General features: G+C 44.1%; 1 protein-coding gene across 2 annotated transcripts in view; it reads left to right on the top strand.

Annotated features, from left to right (window-relative positions):
* The window catches only part of TRPC3 (transient receptor potential cation channel subfamily C member 3), a 423,006-nt gene that overhangs the window by 351,278 nt on the left and 52,613 nt on the right, over positions 1 to 19,115 (top strand). For both annotated transcript variants that reach the window (XM_063920258.1, XM_063920259.1), the window contains exons 4-6: positions 11,955 to 12,119; positions 15,920 to 16,136; positions 17,901 to 18,134. In XM_063920258.1, the coding sequence (XP_063776328.1) occupies positions 11,955 to 12,119; positions 15,920 to 16,136; positions 17,901 to 18,134 (616 nt within the window). The remainder of the gene's footprint in view (positions 1 to 11,954; positions 12,120 to 15,919; positions 16,137 to 17,900; positions 18,135 to 19,115) is intronic.

The raw sequence follows: 19,115 nt of genomic DNA, 5'->3' as shown, positions 1-19,115 counted from the left end.
TTCCGGCAGACACAAGTCTGCAGAGGTTCAAAAACCTGTTGGTGAGAAAATTGTCAACTCGAGCGGAACGTGACCCGTCAACAGCTCCTCCTTCATTTTCTCCCGCAACTGGGGCTGCGAGGAAAAGGATAAGATTTCCTAGCCCACTCGCTGGCAGTGATACAGGGCAGTCAGGAGCGAGTGCTGACATCTGGTTCAGACTGAAGGACCTGCCAACGATTACTGACATGTCTACTGTCACTGCATTTGATTCTGTCACCATTGAAAGAATGGTGGAGGATTTATATGAGTGACAGCATCCAAGTAGGCATGTCAGACAGTCCGTATGTATACTGGCAGGAAAAAGTGGCCAATTTGGATGCCCTTGCACAAACTGGCTTTATTTTACCTAAGTTGCCCCCCCCCCCACAGTGTGTACTCCGAAAGAGTGTTTAGTGCAGCCGGTAACCTTGTCAGCGAACGGCATAGGAGGTTACTTCCCCAAAATGTGGAGAAGATGATGTTCATCAAAATGAATTGTAAATTCCTCCCAGAAGACCTTTACCAGCAATTGCCTCCAGAAAGTACACAGGGACCTGTGATGGTGGATTTCAGTTGGGATGAATTAATATTCTGTGAGGAGGAGGAGGATGTACACACTGAAAGGGGTGAGGAATCGGAGGATGAGATGGACATCTTGCCTCTGTAGAACCAGTTTGTGCAAGGAGAGATTGATTGCTTCTTTTTTGGTGGGGGCCCAAACAAACCAGTCATTTCAGCCACAGTCGTGTGGCAGACCCTGTCGCTGAAATGATTGGTTTGTTAAAATGTGCATGTCCTATTTATACAACATAAGGGTGGGTGGGAAGGCCGAAGGTCAATTCCATCTTGCACCTCTTTTTCTTCTTTGCATCATGTGCTGTTTGGGGACTAGTTTTTTAAAGTGCCATCCTGTCTGACACTGCCGTACAACTCCAGGGGTACTGCTGTATAAGTCCAGGGGTACTACCGTATAAGTCCAGTCCAGTGGTGCTGTCTTGTGCTGCATCAGTCCAGTGGTGCTGTCTTGTGCTGACATACGTCCAGTGGTTGTGTCCTGTGCTGTATATTATTTACTCCAAAAAAAGGGTTATATACATTACTTATATTATTATCCAAATAATTTCTACAGGGTTTGCCCTGTGTGGTGTAGGGGTACGCTCGCCTATGCTGCATATTATTATAATAGCTCCAAATAAAACGGTTATTATTATCCAAATGAATTTTTCAGGCTTTGCCGTGTGTGGTTTAGGGGTACACTGTCCTGTGCCACCAATATTGTGCGTGTATTACATCTGGGCAAATTCCAGCACGTCCCATGTTGTTTGTTCCGCACACTTGTGTCGCTTAGCTTAGTCATACAGTTAACTCATTGCACCTCTTTTTCTTCTTTGCATGATGTGCTATTTGGAGCCTAGTTATTTTTAAGTGCCATCCTGTCTGCAACTGCAGTGCCACTCCTAGATAGGCCAGGTGTTTGTGCCGCACACTTGTGTCACTTAGCTTAGTCATACAGCTACCTCATGACACCTCTTTTACTTCTTTGCATGATGTGCTGTTTGGGGCCTAGTTTTTTTAAATGTCATCCTCTCTACAACTCCAGTGCCACTCCTAGATAGGCCAGGTGTTTGTGTCGCACACTTGTGTCGCTTAGCTTAGTCATCCAGCTACCTCATTGCACCTCTTTTTCTGCTTTGCATGATGTGCTGTTTTTTGGCCTAGTTTTTTTAAGTGCCATCCTGTCTAACATTGCAGTGCCACTCCTAGATGGGCCATGTGTATGTGCCACACACTTGTGTCACTTAGCTTGGTCATACAGCCACCTCATTGCACCTCTTTTTCTGCTTTGCATGATGTGCTGTTTTTTGGCCTAGTTTTTTTAAGTGCCATCCTGTCTGACATTGCAGTGCCACTTCTAGATGGGCCAGGTGTTTGTGCCGCACACTTGTGTCGCTTAGCTTAGTCATACAGCCACCTTGGTGCAACCTTTTGGCCTAAACACAATATTGTGAGGTGTTCAGAATAGACTGGAAATGAGTGGAAATGAATGTTATTGAGGTTAATAATACCGTAGGATCAAAATTACCCCCTAATTATGTGATTTTAGCTGTTTTTATGTTTTTTTCAAAAATCATCCAGATCCAAAACCAAAACATGAAAGGATGGTTTTGGCAAAACCAATCCAGATCCAAAACACGAAGATGGAACCAGAACCAAAACCAAAAGATGAAAAGTGCCCGCCGCACACCTCTAATTTGAATTGGTGTGCTGGCTACCCATGCTTTATCCTGTACCAACAGTGGCCCGGGAGGGCATGGACTTTATGACTATATATATATATATATATATACACATATTGAAAATCCCTCCTTCCCACGCACGCTGTAAGGGCACGTGGCCTCATTAGAGTGGGGTGTGGCTTTGTGGGCCAACCCTGTTTTCATCACAATGTTGTACGATCGTATAGAAGACAGGTTTATTAAAAACCCAAAACATTGAATGAGATGGTTGATTTTGTCTGATTTATTTGTGGAGGAGTGATGTCTATTTCGGGTATAGGTTTCATTATTACTGATTGGCACTGCGCATACTTGCCTACCTCACCCTCTCCATGAGGGAGAAAATGCTCTGCTCCTGGACTTTCCTGGTAATGTATGATTGCCATCACCTGTGGTGAGCTAGTTAATTGATAAGAAAGGTGTTTCACCACAGGTGATGGCAATCATACATTACCAGGAAAGTCCAGGTACAGAGCATTTTCTCCCTCATGGAGAGGGTCAGGTAGGAAAGTATGGCACTGCGGCACATACAACATGGATGTTAGAGTGCTGAACTTACGAGGGGTCTGGGACTCAGGGTCGACAACAAAAAGGTCGACACACCTTAGGTCGACGCCACTTCGTCGACATACCTTAGGGCGACATGGACAAAATGTCGACATGGCGAAAAGGTCGACAGGAACAAGGTCGACATGGAAAAGGTCGACATGAGTTTTTGTTTTTTTTGGTGTCGTTTTCTTTGTAGAGTGTCCGGGAACCCCAATTAGTGCACCGCGTCCCCTCGCATGGTGCCTTCGCTCCGCTACCGCTTCGCTCGGCACAGGTTACCGTTCCAATCGTAGTCCACGTGGATCGTTAAGTATGAAAAGGTTCCAAAAAAGAAAAAAATCGTGAAAAACTCATGTCGACCTTTTTCCATGTCGACCTTGTTCCTGTCGACCTTTTCTCCATGTCGACCTTTTGTCCACGTCGACCCAAAGTGTGTCGACCAATTGGCGTCAACCTAAGGTGTGTCGACCTTTTTGTTGTCGACCTGGAGTCTGGATACCACTTACGAGATATACTGTATATATCAAGCTTTATAAAGGGTGAAATGTTGCTGATATCTTTGGCTATGCTTTAAGCCTAATAAACACATTGATATTTTTCTACAAACTTTGGGGTATCATGCATCTTTATAGCATATACTATAGATTTCTCTGACACCTGGATAAAATTGTGTTCCATTTGCACTTGCTGACCTATTATCTCCATTAAGCATTGTCATGCACGAAGAAAGGGAATAGAGTAGCTCCTATATATCTGTATACACCTTACTGAACAATGGAAGTGTACATACAGCCTCTGACGTGCTGCTCTGTCTATGATTACCAGTGGCAATGCAGCTTATGGAGTAGTCACAGGTGGCAAAACAACAAAGTCATTTTCTTCTGTTAACAGTGAGTTAAACAAATGTGACATTGCTAGATTGAGCATTAACTTTCTTTAATTAAGATAAGTTGCAAATCCAAAGCCTGTAAGTATATAAAAGTCACGTTAAGTCTCTTACACGATCATTTATTGGGGTGGTGATGGTTGAATGTTATCAGTATATACAAGGAGAGGAACTGTACTGTACTTATACTTGTACACTATTGTGTGTATAAACTTGAAATATGTTTGAGCTTAAAATATAAAGTATAATAATAATAATAATAATAATAATATATTGTATAGCTGCATACACACAAATCTTGTTGAAGTGGCCATGTAAAATGACTGTAAACATATCCAGTTATGACTGCAGCCACAGTGGACTACGCCGTGCATAGATATGTACAGACACACTTTTGCAGCCTTAAAGACAAGGGGGCCAATTCAGACCTGAACTGCGCATGCGTATACACCGCAATGCGCAGGCGCGACGGGGAGCGCCAGGCAACGCCGGGATGGTGTGAGAAAAGCGATCGCACAGGCGATCACAAGGTGACTGACAGGAAGAGGCCGTTTGTGGGTGGCAACTGACTGTTTTAGAGGAGTGTCCGGAAAAACACAGGAGGGACCAGGCGTTTGGAGGGAGTGTTTCTGACGTCCGCTCCATCGCACAGGAAGAGTAAGTCATGGGCTGTGCAGCTATCCTGCACATGCGATCGCACCCCTGCACAGCGATTTCCCCCTCCCCCTGTAGGTCATACTTGCCTACCTGACCCTCTCCATGAGGGAGAAAATGCTCTGTTCCAAGACTTTCCTGGTAATGTATGATTGCCATCACCTGTGGTTAAACACCTTTCTTATCAATTAACTAGCTCACCACAGGTGATGGCAATCATACATTACCAGGAAAGTCCAAGAACAGAGCATTTTCTCCCCCATGGAGAGGGTCAGGTAGGCAAGTATGTTGTAGGTGGCGACTACCTGATTGCAGGGATGCAAAAAACGCACCCTAGCGATCATGTCTGAATTAGCCCCAAAATTAACAAGAAACACAGCATTATGTGCAAAGTCAAAATAGCATAAAGCCTCAAATTGTGTGTCATTTAATTGGATGGACAACTACATAATGGCCCTCATTCCGAGTTGTTCGCTCGTTTTTTTTCATCGCATCGCAGTGAAAATCCGCTTAGTACGCATGCGCAATGTTCGCACTGCGACTGCGCCAAGTAACTTTACTATGAAGAAAGTATTTTTACTCACGGCTTTTTCTTCGCTCCGGCGATCGTAATGTGATTGACAGGAAATGGGTGTTACTGGGCGGAAACACGGCGTTTCAGGGGCGTGTGGCTGAAAACGCTACCGTTTCCGGAAAAAACGCAGGAGTGGCCGGAGAAACGGTGGGAGTGCCTGGGCGAACGCTGGGAGTGTTTGTGACGTCAACCAGGAACGACAAGCACTGAACTGATCGCACAGGCAGAGTAAGTCTGGAGCTACTCTGAAACTGCTAAGTAGTTAGTAATCGCAATATTGCGAATACATCGGTCGCAATTTTAAGAAGCTAAGATTCACTCCCAGTAGGCGGCGGCTTAGCGTGTGTAACTCTGCTAAATTCGCCTTGCGACCGATCAACTCGGAATGAGGGCCAATGTTTCAATAGAGACTACCCAACAGGAAGAAATAAAGTGCCTAATTCAGATCTGATCGCAGCAGCAAATTTGTTAGCTAATGGGCTAAACCATGTGCACTGCAGGGGGGGGGGGGGGGGGGTCAGGTATAACATGTGAAGAGAGTTAGGGTGTGTACACACGGTGAGATCCTTGCTATGCCCGATTTTCATTTGCGATTTCCCTTGAACTCCCTGGAGCCCAGATAGCACAGATTTTGACTAACTTTTCTTGAGATATGAACTATTGGGGTCATTCCGAGTTGTTCGCTCGTTATATTTTTCTCGCAACGGAGCGATTAGTCGCTAATGCGCATGCGCAATGTCCGCAGTGCGACTGCGCCAAGTAAATTTGCTATGCAGTTAGGTATTTTACTCACGGCATTACGAGGTTTTTTCTTCGTTCTGGTGATCGTAATGTGATTGACAGGAAGTGGGTGTTTCTGGGCGGAAGCTGACCGTTTTATGGGTGTGTGTGAAAAAACGCTACCCTTTCTGGGAAAAACGCGGGAGTGGCTGGAGAAACGGAGGAGTGTCTGGGCGAACGCTGGGTGTGTTTGTGACGTCAAACCAGGAACGAAACTGACTGAACTGATCGCAGATGCCTAGTAAGTGTGGAGCTACTCAGAAACTGCTAAGAAGTGTCTATTCGCAATTTTGCAAATCTTTCGTTCGCAATTTTGATAAGCTAAGATTCACTCCCAGTAGGCGGCGGCTTAGCGTGTGCAATGCTCCTAAAAGCAGCTTGCGAGCGAACAACTCGGAATGAGGGCCTATGTGTGCTTACGATTTTGGCTTATGTGAGATTTGGCTTATGTGAGATGTCATTGACATGTGAGATGAACTAGATAATACACCGATCTAGCAAGGATTGACTTGCCTGCACAGTCTATCTTTTCTTGCGATGCCGACCTGACGGGATCGCGCATCGGGATCGAATAGGGATCGCAAGGTGACTTTCACCTTGCGATCTGCACTAACTTTTCTTGCGATTTTGACTATATAGTCAAAATCGAAAGATAATATCTCACCATGTGTACACACCCTTAGTTCTGGCTGCTTAAACTTTACACTGCAATTTATATTTCAGTTTGAACACACCCCGTCCAAATGTAACTCTCTCTGCACATGTTATATCTGCCCCCCCCCCCCCCCTGCAGTAGACATGGTTTTGTCCGTTAGCTAACAAATTTGCTGCTGCGATCAGATCTGAATTAGCGCCAAAGTACTAATGTTAGGAAAACATTTGTTATCTGTTTTCCTCACAAGGGAATATTATTAAACACCACTCCAAACATAGTTCCTCATTCAGCATGTTCACTAAATTGCAAAAATGCAAATCGGCCAATTTTCGGCAGACTGCGCATGCGCTGCGAACGCATTGTGCATGCGCAAAGGCCACATTGTGATTGCCGTACATTCGCAGGGTCAGTGAGATGCCATTGCAAATTGATTGAGAGAAAGTGACAGTTTTTGGGAGGTAACATGGCGTTTGAGGTGAGTGGCTGGGAAAAAGGCGTGTCATGGACGTTTTCAGGGCGTATATCTGACGTCAGCTGTGATTGCTTGCGATTAAAAACATGGCACAGTGTGACGGCATTTGCATTATTCTGAATAGGCATGAGTCAACTGCAGCTTTCGATCGTACTCGGTTTCTGCATGTGAGGGGTCATTCCGACCCGATTGCTCGAAGGCCGTCGTTCCCTAGCGATCGTCTCTGCCTGATTGACAGGCAGAGGCGGTCGCTGGGCGGGAGGGGGTGGCACGGCGGCATTTGGCCGCCATTTTGGGAGTGTGGGCTGGCCAACGCAGGCGTGGCCGGACCATGCGGGGGGTGGGCCGCAGTGGCTGCGACCAGGGGCAGCGACAAGTAACTCCCGGCCAGCCGCAGGAGCTGCGCTGGCCGGGAGTTACTCAACAAGTACAAAAGCATTGCCGTTGTGCGATGCTTTTGTGCTTGTGTGGGGGGGGGGGCTGGCATTGACATGAGGGCGCATGTCTGGGAACATGATCATAGCTGTGCTAAATTTAGCACAGCTACGATCAACTTGGAATGACCCCCATGGATCACAGTTCTGCAAATGCATATGCAGAGTTGCGAGTGCATCGGTGGGCATCTTTACCATTCCAGGGCGGCTCTTCACATGTGATTTTTAGCAGTAGCAGTTTTGAGACAATCGCAATTTCAGTGATCCAAGCTGAATAACCCACATTGGGCTTAATTCAGACCTGAGCGCTCACTAGCAATTTTTTGCAGCGCTGCGATCAGATAGTTGCCGCCTACAGGGGAGTGTATTTTAGCTGTGCAAGTGTGCGATCTCATGTGCAGCCGGGCGGTACAAAAAATATTTGTGCAGTTTCTGAGTTGCCCAGGACTTACTCAGCCGCTGCGATCACTTCAGCCTGTGCGGGACCGGAAATTGACGTCAGACACCCGCCCTGCAAACGCCTGGACACGCCTGCGTTTTTCCAACCACACCCAGAAAACAGTCAGTTACCACCCACAAACGCCTTCTTCCTGTCAATCTCTTTGCGATCGGCTGTGCGAATGGATTCTTCGTTAAAACCATCGCTCAGCAACAATCCGCTTTGTACCAGTGCGATGCGCATGCGCATTGTGGTGCATACGCATGCGCAGTTCTGACCTAATCGCAGCGCTGCACAAAAAGCTAGCGTGCGACCAGGTCTGAATGACCCCCATTATCACTTGTCATGCCGATGAACACAGTGAGCCAACATTCACTCTGTCAGAAATATACCTTTATAACTGTTGGCACCTAGGTTAGCAGTGACATCAGCTAAACCTTTCTTGAACCTGTCAATAATTCATGCATATAAATGTGGTCATAAGATGCGCACAGATGACCACTATTCATAACCCAGCTATATAGTATGAAATGTAGTATTGTACTGTTAGGCCTGGCACCCTGAGAAGCACTGTGTAGCTACAGTACTGATTGCAGTGCTGTAAAATGTATCCCTGGCCCTTGTGTGCACCATTACCTGTTATCATTGGCATGCGCAGCACATTTCATTAGGGTGTACACCCTAGGAATTCTAGAGAGAAATGCTTTGTGCTCACTAGCATGAAATGTCATTTTATCATCATGTACCCCCAATCTGCCCGCATAATGGCCCTCATGCCGAGGTGATCGCTCGCTGACGTTTTTCGCAGCGCAGCTATCAGGTCACTACTGTGCATGCGTATGCACCACAATGCGCACGCGCGTCATATGGGTACAAACAGCATCGTTGCTGAGCAATGCTTCTAGCGACGAATCCATTCGCACAACCGATCGCAAGGAGATTGACAGGAAGAGGGCATTTATGGGTGTCAACTGACCTTTTACTGGGAGTGGTAGGGAAAACGCAGGCGTTTGCAGGGAGGGTGTCTGACGTCAATTCCGGGACCGGACAGGATGAAGTGGTCGCAAGGGCTGAGTAAGTCCAGAGCTACTCAGAAACTGCAAACAACTTTTTTGTCCCGCTCGGCTGCACATGCATTCGCACACTTGCAAAGCGAAAATACACTCCCCTAGAGGCGGCGACTATCTGATCGCTGCTCTGCCAAAAATAGTTAGCGAGCGATCAGCTCGGAATGAGGGCCAATGTCTCACCAGTCACCACCCATAATATCACAACCACCATCAAGGCTTTTGACGGGGGCGCGGGGGGGCTTTAAAACACATTTGTTTGGTTTTTTTGCTACTAAGGGGCTGTGAGGGCTACTATTATTAGTATTTGACACCAAAGGGGAGGTCTATTGCCAGTGGGAGGTGGAAGTTTATTTTATTAAGGGGGAATTTATTTTAACATGCCAATCCTGCATTGTCTCTCCATATGCATTTTTAAGGTGATTTGCTGTCAGTTATCTACCAATCAGCATGTTGATAGCCATTTGCTGTCTGGCTGCAGGCTGGGAGGCAGATAGAGAATCCTTTCTGGCCACTCTGATTGTGTGACTACCACTCACCCCTGATCGAAGGACCCTAGAATTGTGGGGCCCTGGGCAGCTGCATATACGTGTAGCCAAACCACCACCTTACTAACAAGTTAAAAAAGTATACTATGCGCACACGCACGTGAGGCAGGCACGGATTTACCAAAAGACGGCTAGGCGGCCGCCTAGGCCCTCCGTAGGTCTCCCTGTATGCTTATACCGACATCTATCAATTGCAGGGTTGTTGGGTAGTCAGTGTCTAGCTTGTGAAATTACCTGGGCACCCCAGTAATGTCACTGTTATATTAGGCAGCCACCCAGTGCTTGCAGTGTGGTGAAAATGCAAATGAAAACCCTATTCCACACAGACTGGGAGAGGTAAGCCCACTATAGTCTGTGGTGATTACTCATCACCATCGTTACGTGTCATAGGCACTGGGCGGGTGGTATTCAGAATCCCAACACCTCGCATACCGACAAGTATTCTCCCTCTTGGGCGTCCACAACCCCCCTGGATGGAGAATAAATAGCGTGGCGCACACCGTGCCTGCAGTGTGGCGAGCGCAGCGAGCCCGCAAGGGGCTCATTTGTGCTCGCCCAGCTGTTGGTATGCCGGCAGTCGGGATCCCGGCGCCGGTATGCTGGCCACCGGGATCCTGGCCGCCGGCATACCATACTACACCCCTAAGCAGGACACAGACACACACATTAAGCACTCATCTATACACCTAGATCCTGTCCAGTCAATGAAATACAAGGTCCTGAACCAATAATCCTGAGAATGCGGCCTATCGGCTTATAATGACTAGTGACAATGTTGTTAAGTGATGTTCTTTGATAAGATGAGATATGTTTGGAGACACAAAATGGTTTCATCCACTGTATGTGGGCAGTTGGCTTACTTTAAATGTGACACAGGTTTCAAACCTACGGTACTTCCAAAAGATCTAGCCTGATTCAGATTTGTACGCAATGCAGATGTTCATGCAACGGAGCGATTGTTGGTAGTCTGTGCACGTGCAGCGATCGCACTACACGCATGAACCAAGTTACTTTTGTGATGCCACTTGCAACCAGGAATGAAAATATAGTGCTGTGGATTGTTGAAGGAGGGGGGCCCCAAAACCGGTATCTCGCCTAAGGCCCCATGAGGTCTAAATCCAGCTCTGTCATGAGGTGCCGGTAGCTGGTCAGAGGGGCAGATCTGAGGTGGGGGGGTGAGCGAGTGTGATAGCTCCCCCTTCCCTCCTCACATTATACAGGGAGGAGATGAGAGGACTGACTTCGCTGCAGCAGCATCTCTCCCCAACCCAGCATACAGCAGCATGTGCTGGGCTGTAGAAAGAGGCTGCTGCAGCAGCAACAGTATCTTCTCTGTCCCTGGCCAAAGTCCCGGTGCAGATTACAGGGGATGGATACAGGCCCCTCCAACAGACCCGAGTCCAGGTAAAGAGTATTTGCTCCCCCTCCCTTTTAGACGGCCCTGGCTATGTGCAAATTACTCTGGCCCCTCCAACAGCCCTGGGTAAAGAGTAACCCCACCCCCTCTCCAGCTTACTGTTTTTAGCTGACTCGCTCGCTGACAATGACACCTGACATTAGGGTGTGCCTGAGCACAGTTTAGGTCCTTTTTGTACACGCCTATGCCTGTTATCTGTCTGGATGCCTGATTTTGGAGAAGTGTGGATAGGCTTGTGATATTATTTGATGGACATTCCTCCCTATGCAACAAAGCGATTTCATTACTACACAGGAGGAAGCAGGATCAGGACGAGTGGCCTATTTCAGAGGTTCTCAACTGCGGTCCTCAAGGCACCCCAACGCTCCAGGTTTTAGGTATATCCATGGCTTAGCACAGATGGTTAAATCAAATAGACTGAGGTGCTAATTAAGTCACCTGTGGCCAAGCATGGATAAACTTAAAACCTGGACCATTGGGGGAGCCTTGAGGACTGTGCTTGAGAACCTCTGGCCTATTTTGATTGGAGTTTGAGATTCTACCAGACATGATGGACAAGTAGGCAATATTCTTATCTGTCCATGTCACACCTGCCCTCAACTACATTAGATGCACAGTGAGTGAAGGAGAAAATCTCTTATCTCTCCTTCCTCTACACCTCATATATTGTAAGTGAAAAATTAAATTCTAGGTTTTACTTTTACACATCACTGCATAGCGTGACCTATAAGGTAACTCTTTATAGAACAGGCAAACCAATATAACAAATTATGCTTCATTTTCCCCGTGAATGTAACCATATGTTTATGTCTGACTTCTCCTCAGCTCACTACTCCATGAACTTGTCCTAAGTCACTCATTTCTTATTTATATGTCTTCAATAATGTGGTGGGAGCAGCCCTAGGTAAACCGTTCTCTCTAAGCGCAGGAGCTGCAGTCATGCATTTGACGTGTGCATTATTAAATGACGTGTAATGCTTCTCAGCTCTTTGTCATGCTGTGTCAACAGTTTATATTTTTATTCCAAATAATAATCCATTTTTAGATTAAAAGACAGAAAATTCAGACCAGTAACTTGTTCCCTGAATAAGCAGAAGACATGAGTCCCGAATAGACCGATAATGCAAAATGATGTTTTATAACAATGTTAATTGACCATTACTATTGTTTCTTTTTTTGCAGTTTGTTGCACATCCCAATTGCCAGCAGCAACTTTTAACCATTTGGTATGAAAATCTCTCAGGATTACGAGAACAGACCATTGCTATCAAGTGCTTGGTTGTACTGGTCGTTGCCCTGGGGCTCCCATTGCTTGCTGTTGGATACTGGATTGCTCCTTGCAGCCGGGTATTGAATTTCACATGTTCTAATGATTCAGTAGAGCAGGCATACCCAACCACGGTCCTAAAGGCACACTGACAGTGCAGGTTTTAGTGATATCCAGGCTTCAGCACAGGTGACTTAATTAGTAGCTCAGTTATTTTGATTTAACCATCTGTGCTGCAGCCTGGATATCACTAAAACCTGCACTGTTGGTGTGCCTTGAGGACCGTGGTTGGGAATGCCTGCAGTAGAGTGTAACTTTTTCTGACAGCTGTAGGTAAACACACAGGTGAGCGCCAGCTCCTCATGCACTATTTACCTGTTTCATTAATCGAAATCTATGAAGCCCAGAGAATAAGAAGAGCAAGATTTGCACATGTCATAGAATAAGGCACCCAGGGCCTAATTCAAGGTTGAATGCAAATGTATTAGCAAAAGCAAGGTTGCAAACATTTGCAAAGTGAACGCAAATCTGCACACAAAAGAATACACGCTCACAGTGCAATCTAACAAAACAAAAATCCAAATACACAAAATAGGAGTCACCCTGAAAGCTATGCAAACTAGCGTTAGAAGCAAATACACTGCAGTTTTCTTTGTAGATTAGCGTTCATTTGCACTAAGAGAACCTCTGCCTTAGTGTTTCCTGTAAATGAAACTACAAACACAGGGTAATGTGCATATGTTACTAATGTCCTAAATTGTAGTGCATGAACAGTTTAAAAAATGCACTTACCAACATATGCTAAACAAAGGAATAAGCCTGAAATTCAGAATGCATAAGGGTCAAAAACCTGCAGCAAAAATGGTGAGGCAGCACACAAGCTGTGTGTGATTTTACTAAATAACATCAGCTGTGTACTAATTGTGCATCAATCATCGATGTTACTGCTGCCATTATAGTGACTTGCAGAGTGTGCGTAGCTCTATAACTGCCCTGAATCTGCATTGCCTTTTTTTGTACTTTAGGTTTGTCTATCTGCAGATATGCGTATGCCCCACCCAGGACCTAGGTACATACTCCCACTACACGCCCCTGTTACACGCCCAGATTTGTAAACTTGCGGAGACTGCCAAGAGACACTCCTCCGCCGCGCCTTTTTAACACTGTTTAGTGGAGGGGTTTTTTTTTCTGTGCAAGTTTGCAGAATAATTTAGGGGAGGCGATTTTTCCTCTATTCCGAATGCAAATATAGCGGTAGACATGCGCTGTGCAAATTTTGTACATGCACAGTGTATCGAATATCGGCGACTACAAATGCGTTTGCATTTGCGTTCAACTTTAAATTAGGCCCTCAGCCTGGTACTATGACACACAAGTGCTTACAAACTAGAAGCAGTCAGGATCCCGTCTGTCGTTACCAACATACTGATGGCAATCACTGAGTATCGTACAATTAATCACCAATGGAAAATAGAGACATTTTTTGGTATAACAATTTCCAGGGACAAGGCTTTGAAACCTCAGATTGCCCCTCAGAATTATGGAGATATTTGCCAGCTATGAGAAGTCTGATGGCACATGATGACTCCCACCTACATCTAGCCTGCCTATTAACTGCTTGTAAATATACAATGGATTATCCTACAGTATTCCAGCTGGTACTGACCTACTACATATTTCCTGTGCTGGGTATCGGAGTATTATGGAGCAATAAGCTGTAGTGTCAGTGTAGGGGATGTGGTTAGCATCCTGGCAGTCGGGATGCAGGCTGTCATGTGACCGGTGCCAGAACACCGACCGCCGACATCACAAAGGTAAGTATCGGGGTTACTGTTATGGTTAGGGCCCGTGGGGGAGTTAGGGTTAGGCACTAGAGAGAAGGGGGTAGCTGCAGCCACCCCCCCCCCAAGTCTTAGCCCTAGCCTCCAGCCACAGAATCTTAGCCTTAGCCGCTACCCCCCATAAATCTTAGTCCTAGCCTCCACCCCAGGCGGGTTAGGGTAGGGGACAGGGGACGGGTAAAATAATTATCCCATCCCCTGTCGGCATTCTCATTATCGGGATGCTGGTTCAATCATGTGACCGCCGGCATCCTGACAACTGGGCTCACATATCTTACCCCAGTTAGTGCCTATCCTATCCTGTTGGCAGAAAGTACACTTTCAACATAGTAGACTTGCCCCAATTAAACAGTGGGGAAAAGATGGTGGTGATGATGATAATGATAATAATAATAATAATAATAATAATAATACAAACACTTTTCTTGCAATAGGACTGAAATGGGCATATCCAATTAGAGGGGCAGAGCAATTTAATTAGTGGGGATTCACCCGCGCTTTAATCCCCGAGGGTGTAGTTCACCTCGCTGCACGGTAATTACCAGACAGTTAGCTAATTGAAAGTGTTGTAAATTTGCATTTAAAAAAAGCCACAAGATACAAACTAAATGTATGTATTAATAGAATAAAGAGCTAAACAATTTGGCTGTATTTTATATTAACTAAAGGGACAGTAATTAAATTCTTAAGTGAGTTTTGAGTCTGTTTGAAGGTTTCTATAGTAGAGGTCCTTCGAACTATGCAAGGATCAAAACTAAAAGCTCAACTCCCAAATTAATTAAAGGGAGATTCTAGGTACTGCTATATGTACTTCATCTACATATGTAAGTAAGTGTATAGGAGTTTAATAGAGATAGTTTAATATTGATAGAGCTGAAATAGAGTTGCCATCTTACAGGCATTTAGTGAAGGGAGCAGAGAATGGGTGATAAGTAGCAGGAATAGGGCTGGTTAGATAACAGACTGGCTGTATATAAAAAATAAAATAGGTGTAAAAAGTTCACAAATCATCATAATAGTGTATAATAGTGTAACCACAAATTCTGAATGATTTTTTAGTTTGATTTTGGGTACAGTACAGTATTTGCTCATATACTAGAAAACAACATGACCTTTTCCAAAGCAATGTACATCTGTTGTAAAAGGCATAGCCACAGTTCAACACTATTATTTTTCCTTATTGAATGTAGTACATTGTAAAGGTCAGTAGCTGGAAAACACTATTTCAGTGCACAGTGACTGGATACTTTCATGCTTGTCTATCTTTTGTACATACAGCTGATCGATTGGGACATAAAGATTTGTGTGTTCAGTTAAATTGATAAAACACAGTCCCATAGTCTTGACACATCTTCTTTTACTTTCGTCAGCATGAATTATTCAGTTTCTTAGGTTGAGCCCTCATTCATATAACTGTGGTTGCAGCAACATTGTGCATTTTGCCCACATACGGATAAGTCATTGGTATAAATTACCATATAAAGGTAGTGTCTGCACTACCAGACCAAATGCCCTGTTTTGCAGACAGTAAAATGATGAAATAACAAAGTAGATATTAATCCTTGCATAACTATTCAATAAAATGGATTACACTTGAGACTTACATTATGTGAGGGTGAAATTCCCACACACTTCATTATCTGAGAGTCATACAACCAGCTTTATACTGTTCTGGGTCTATTCCACCAACTGAAGGTCCATATTAGTTTCTAGTATGTGTCAGCTGTTACCATTACCATTCAACAATTGTATTTTTCTGCTGGGGTAAAGGGAGATGTACTAAGCAGTGAAAAGAGTGGAGAAGTGAGCCAGTGGAGAGGTTGACCATGGCAACCAAGCAGCTGCTCTGTATAATTTTTAGTATGCAAATTATAAATGTTACTTCAATGCTGATTGGTTGCCATAGGTAACTTCTCCACTGTCTCACTTCTCCACTACTTTCACTGCTTAGCACATCTCACCCAAAAGCTGGTTTCCAGGCATGCATAACCCATTCTAAAAGCTAAGATCACGGTAATCTCATATTTTCTTCTCTCTAGTTCGGCAAGGTTCTCCGCAGCCCTTTCATGAAATTTGTGGCACACGCCGCATCATTTATCATTTTCCTGTGCCTGCTCGTCTTTAATGCATCTGACAGATTCGAAGGCATTAAAACGCTACCAAACATCACTGTCATTGAATACCCAAAGCAGATCTTTAGAGTGAAGACCACAAGATTCACATGGACAGAAATGCTCATCATGGTGTGGGTTCTAGGTATATTTTGTTTCTCCTTTCCTGTGCATCTTATGTCCTCATTGTTTTATTTGGCTTAGGCAGTAGCTTGACAGTAGGTTCCAATATAAACTTTTGTTTTACCCACTGTGCAACAATTACAGCACTTGTAAAAATAAAACAAGCATATCATTCTGTAACTGTAACTAAGGGGGTATTTATCCAAGGTTGTAGAGAGATAAAGTACTAACCAATAAACTCCTGTCATTTTACAGGCTGTGTTTGAACAATGACAGGTGATTGGTTGGTACGTTATCTCTCTCTACTTTATCTCTCGCCAAGCTTTGATAAATATCCCACTAAGGGGAAATTCAATTATGTTTGAGTTTGCCTTCTGCAAACTCGCAATCTTCGCCTTTATGCGCACACCCGAGATTCGTACAGTTCAAGTAGAATTGCCAATTCACACTACTTGCCGGGGGAAAATGGGGTTTCAAGGGGTTCTGAAGCAGGTCCTGACACATTTTTACCTTAAATAAAAGATTTTCCCTACACTTTCACCTGCTTGGGGGGGTTCCAAAAAAAAAAAAGGCAAATTTAGTCTGACAAAGAAATGTGAGTTTTAATTAAATTGCAAATGTAATTCGCAATGCGAATTTGCTGTGAATCCTCCTTGCGAGATAAGACTTGAATTCTCCCCTAAATGCTATAACAAGTAAATACATATTCACCTTGGTTAGTTAGTATTTGAACACAGAGGGGTACATTTACTAAGATGGGAGTTCTATTTAAGATGGGATGTTGCCCATAGCAACCAATTAGATTCTAGGTATTAACCTTTAGAAGGCGCTAGATAAATGAGAAGTAGAATCTGATTGCTTGCTTTGGGCAACATCCCATCTTAAATAGAACTCCCATCTTAGTAAATTTACCCCCAAATTAGCTTTAAATTAAAGCTAATGAGTAGACATTAAAGCTTGTCACATTCACCTACCTATATTTGCATGAAAGATGTAGAGTAGATGACACTAACTCTTTATTGTATCTACAAACACCATCCCAACACTATGGATGGGGGATAAGTTCCCAGATCCATGAATTTTTAGCATTAGCGGTCTCAGGGATGGTGAAACAAACTCCCTGATAGTGCCTGCTATCAGGTATAATTGAATTAACCCTCCCCCCACAGGGTCAATTAGCCGCTGAAATTTACCACGGATAATTGAATTCCCTCTTAGTTGGTTGTGATTTTATGTATAGACGTTCTTGTCTTAAATTATTAACATTTGTTTGTCAGCTACAGAGAGCAGCTGGACAACATCTTACATTTATAAAAATAAAGAAATAAAATATATATATATATATATATATATATATATATATATATATATGTCTCCTACCCTCTAAACGGTGCAATAAAGTTGTGAAATACATCTTTTATGCTTTATCCTGTTTGTGCTGTCTATATTGCTGCTAATAGTATGTGAAGCGGGTATTTCTCTGAATGTTTCTGCTTCACACGTCCTGATGCTAACTCCCCATGCGTACACTTGATTTTCACAACCTTTCAATTATGCACAAGGTGACCGTGTAAAAGGAGATCAATAAATGAGTCAGATATTTCACTTTTGAAAGAAATGTAACTCTTTGCTTGACATCTCAGAGTTTTTTTGGCTTTCATATCTGTGTACACAGGATGCATTGTATCATGGCACTTTTTGGGTTAATAAAGTTATTAAGACTATTTCAGTGCATGATTTTCCTTCGGCATCACCACTAACAAAGCCCTTGTTTTTCTGGTGGCAGGAATGATGTGGTCTGAATGCAAGGAGCTGTGGCTGGAAGGACCAAGGGAATATGTGCTGCAGCTATGGAATGTTCTGGATTTTGGGATGCTCTCTATATTTATTGCAGCATTTACTGCAAGGCTTCTAGCTTTTATGCAAGCCACCAAAGCCCAACAGTACGTGGATAAAAATATCCTAGAAAGTGACCTTTCTTTGGTTACCCTTCCTCCTGAAGTTGAGTATTTTACCTACGGTAAGACCACCAGTACCTTTCTACATGTAATTAATGATAGATTGTCCACCCGTCATTTAGATTGCTTGTGTTTCTGTGATTAAGTGGGTTTGTCTGATATTCTCTCACTTCAAATCACAATCATTTACAGCTGTTGTTCCAAAATGAGGAAGAAAATCTATTACGTTTTTTTGTTGCAGTATTGAAAGATTTTCACTTAGCTACAGTTCACTGTGTAGATCCACACATCTCCACTCTGCTGTTTTATTTTATTTTTATTTTATTTTATAGTCTTGGGTAAAACTGCATTTTTAGCGGTCTATACATGAAGCAGTGAAAAGTGTGGAGAAGTGAGCCAGTGGAGAAGTTGCCCATGGCAACCTATCAGCTGCTACATATAATTTAATACAATGCACTTTATAAATGGTACGTCAGCACTGATTGGTTGCCATAGGCAACTTCTCCACTGGCTCACTTCTCCGCTCTTTTCACGGCTTCATGAATAGACCCCTTAGTAACTGCCCCTAGTTTATAAAAGGGCACATTAACACCTTTTCTGAAGCTTTTCCATATAATTTGCCAACTTATAAGAAATGTATTTATATAAAAGGCCTTTCAACATTTGCTATACTGCCCACAACACCTATATGGAAGGATCCAAAGAAAGAGGTACAGTATATTCTCCAAAAATAGTTATGACTTAGTTGGTGCCACTTGGCCAGAAGGAGCATTCTCTGGAAGTACAATTCACGCCTATGAAACTACACACACTTGCTTCCATGTGCAACAGGATTTAACAAAGCAGGTCATAAATGGGGAAAAAGACCCTGACGTGCCTGTGCCCGTCTAGCCCTTCTAACCAGGCATCATGTGCTGTTGCTACCAAGCTACCATACAGTCTTGACTATTGCCAGTCTCTTCCTCAGATTCAGGGGTCTATTCATGAAGCTGGGAAAAGAGTGGAGAAGTGAGCCAGTGGAGAAGTTTTCCATGGCAACCAAT

Source organism: Pseudophryne corroboree, chromosome 1 (genome assembly GCF_028390025.1).
Source record: "Pseudophryne corroboree isolate aPseCor3 chromosome 1, aPseCor3.hap2, whole genome shotgun sequence".
Classification (NCBI taxonomy): Eukaryota; Metazoa; Chordata; class Amphibia; order Anura; family Myobatrachidae; genus Pseudophryne; species Pseudophryne corroboree.
Note: the sequence above shows the minus strand (reverse complement) of the source record. Positions and strands in the feature narration are given on the sequence as shown.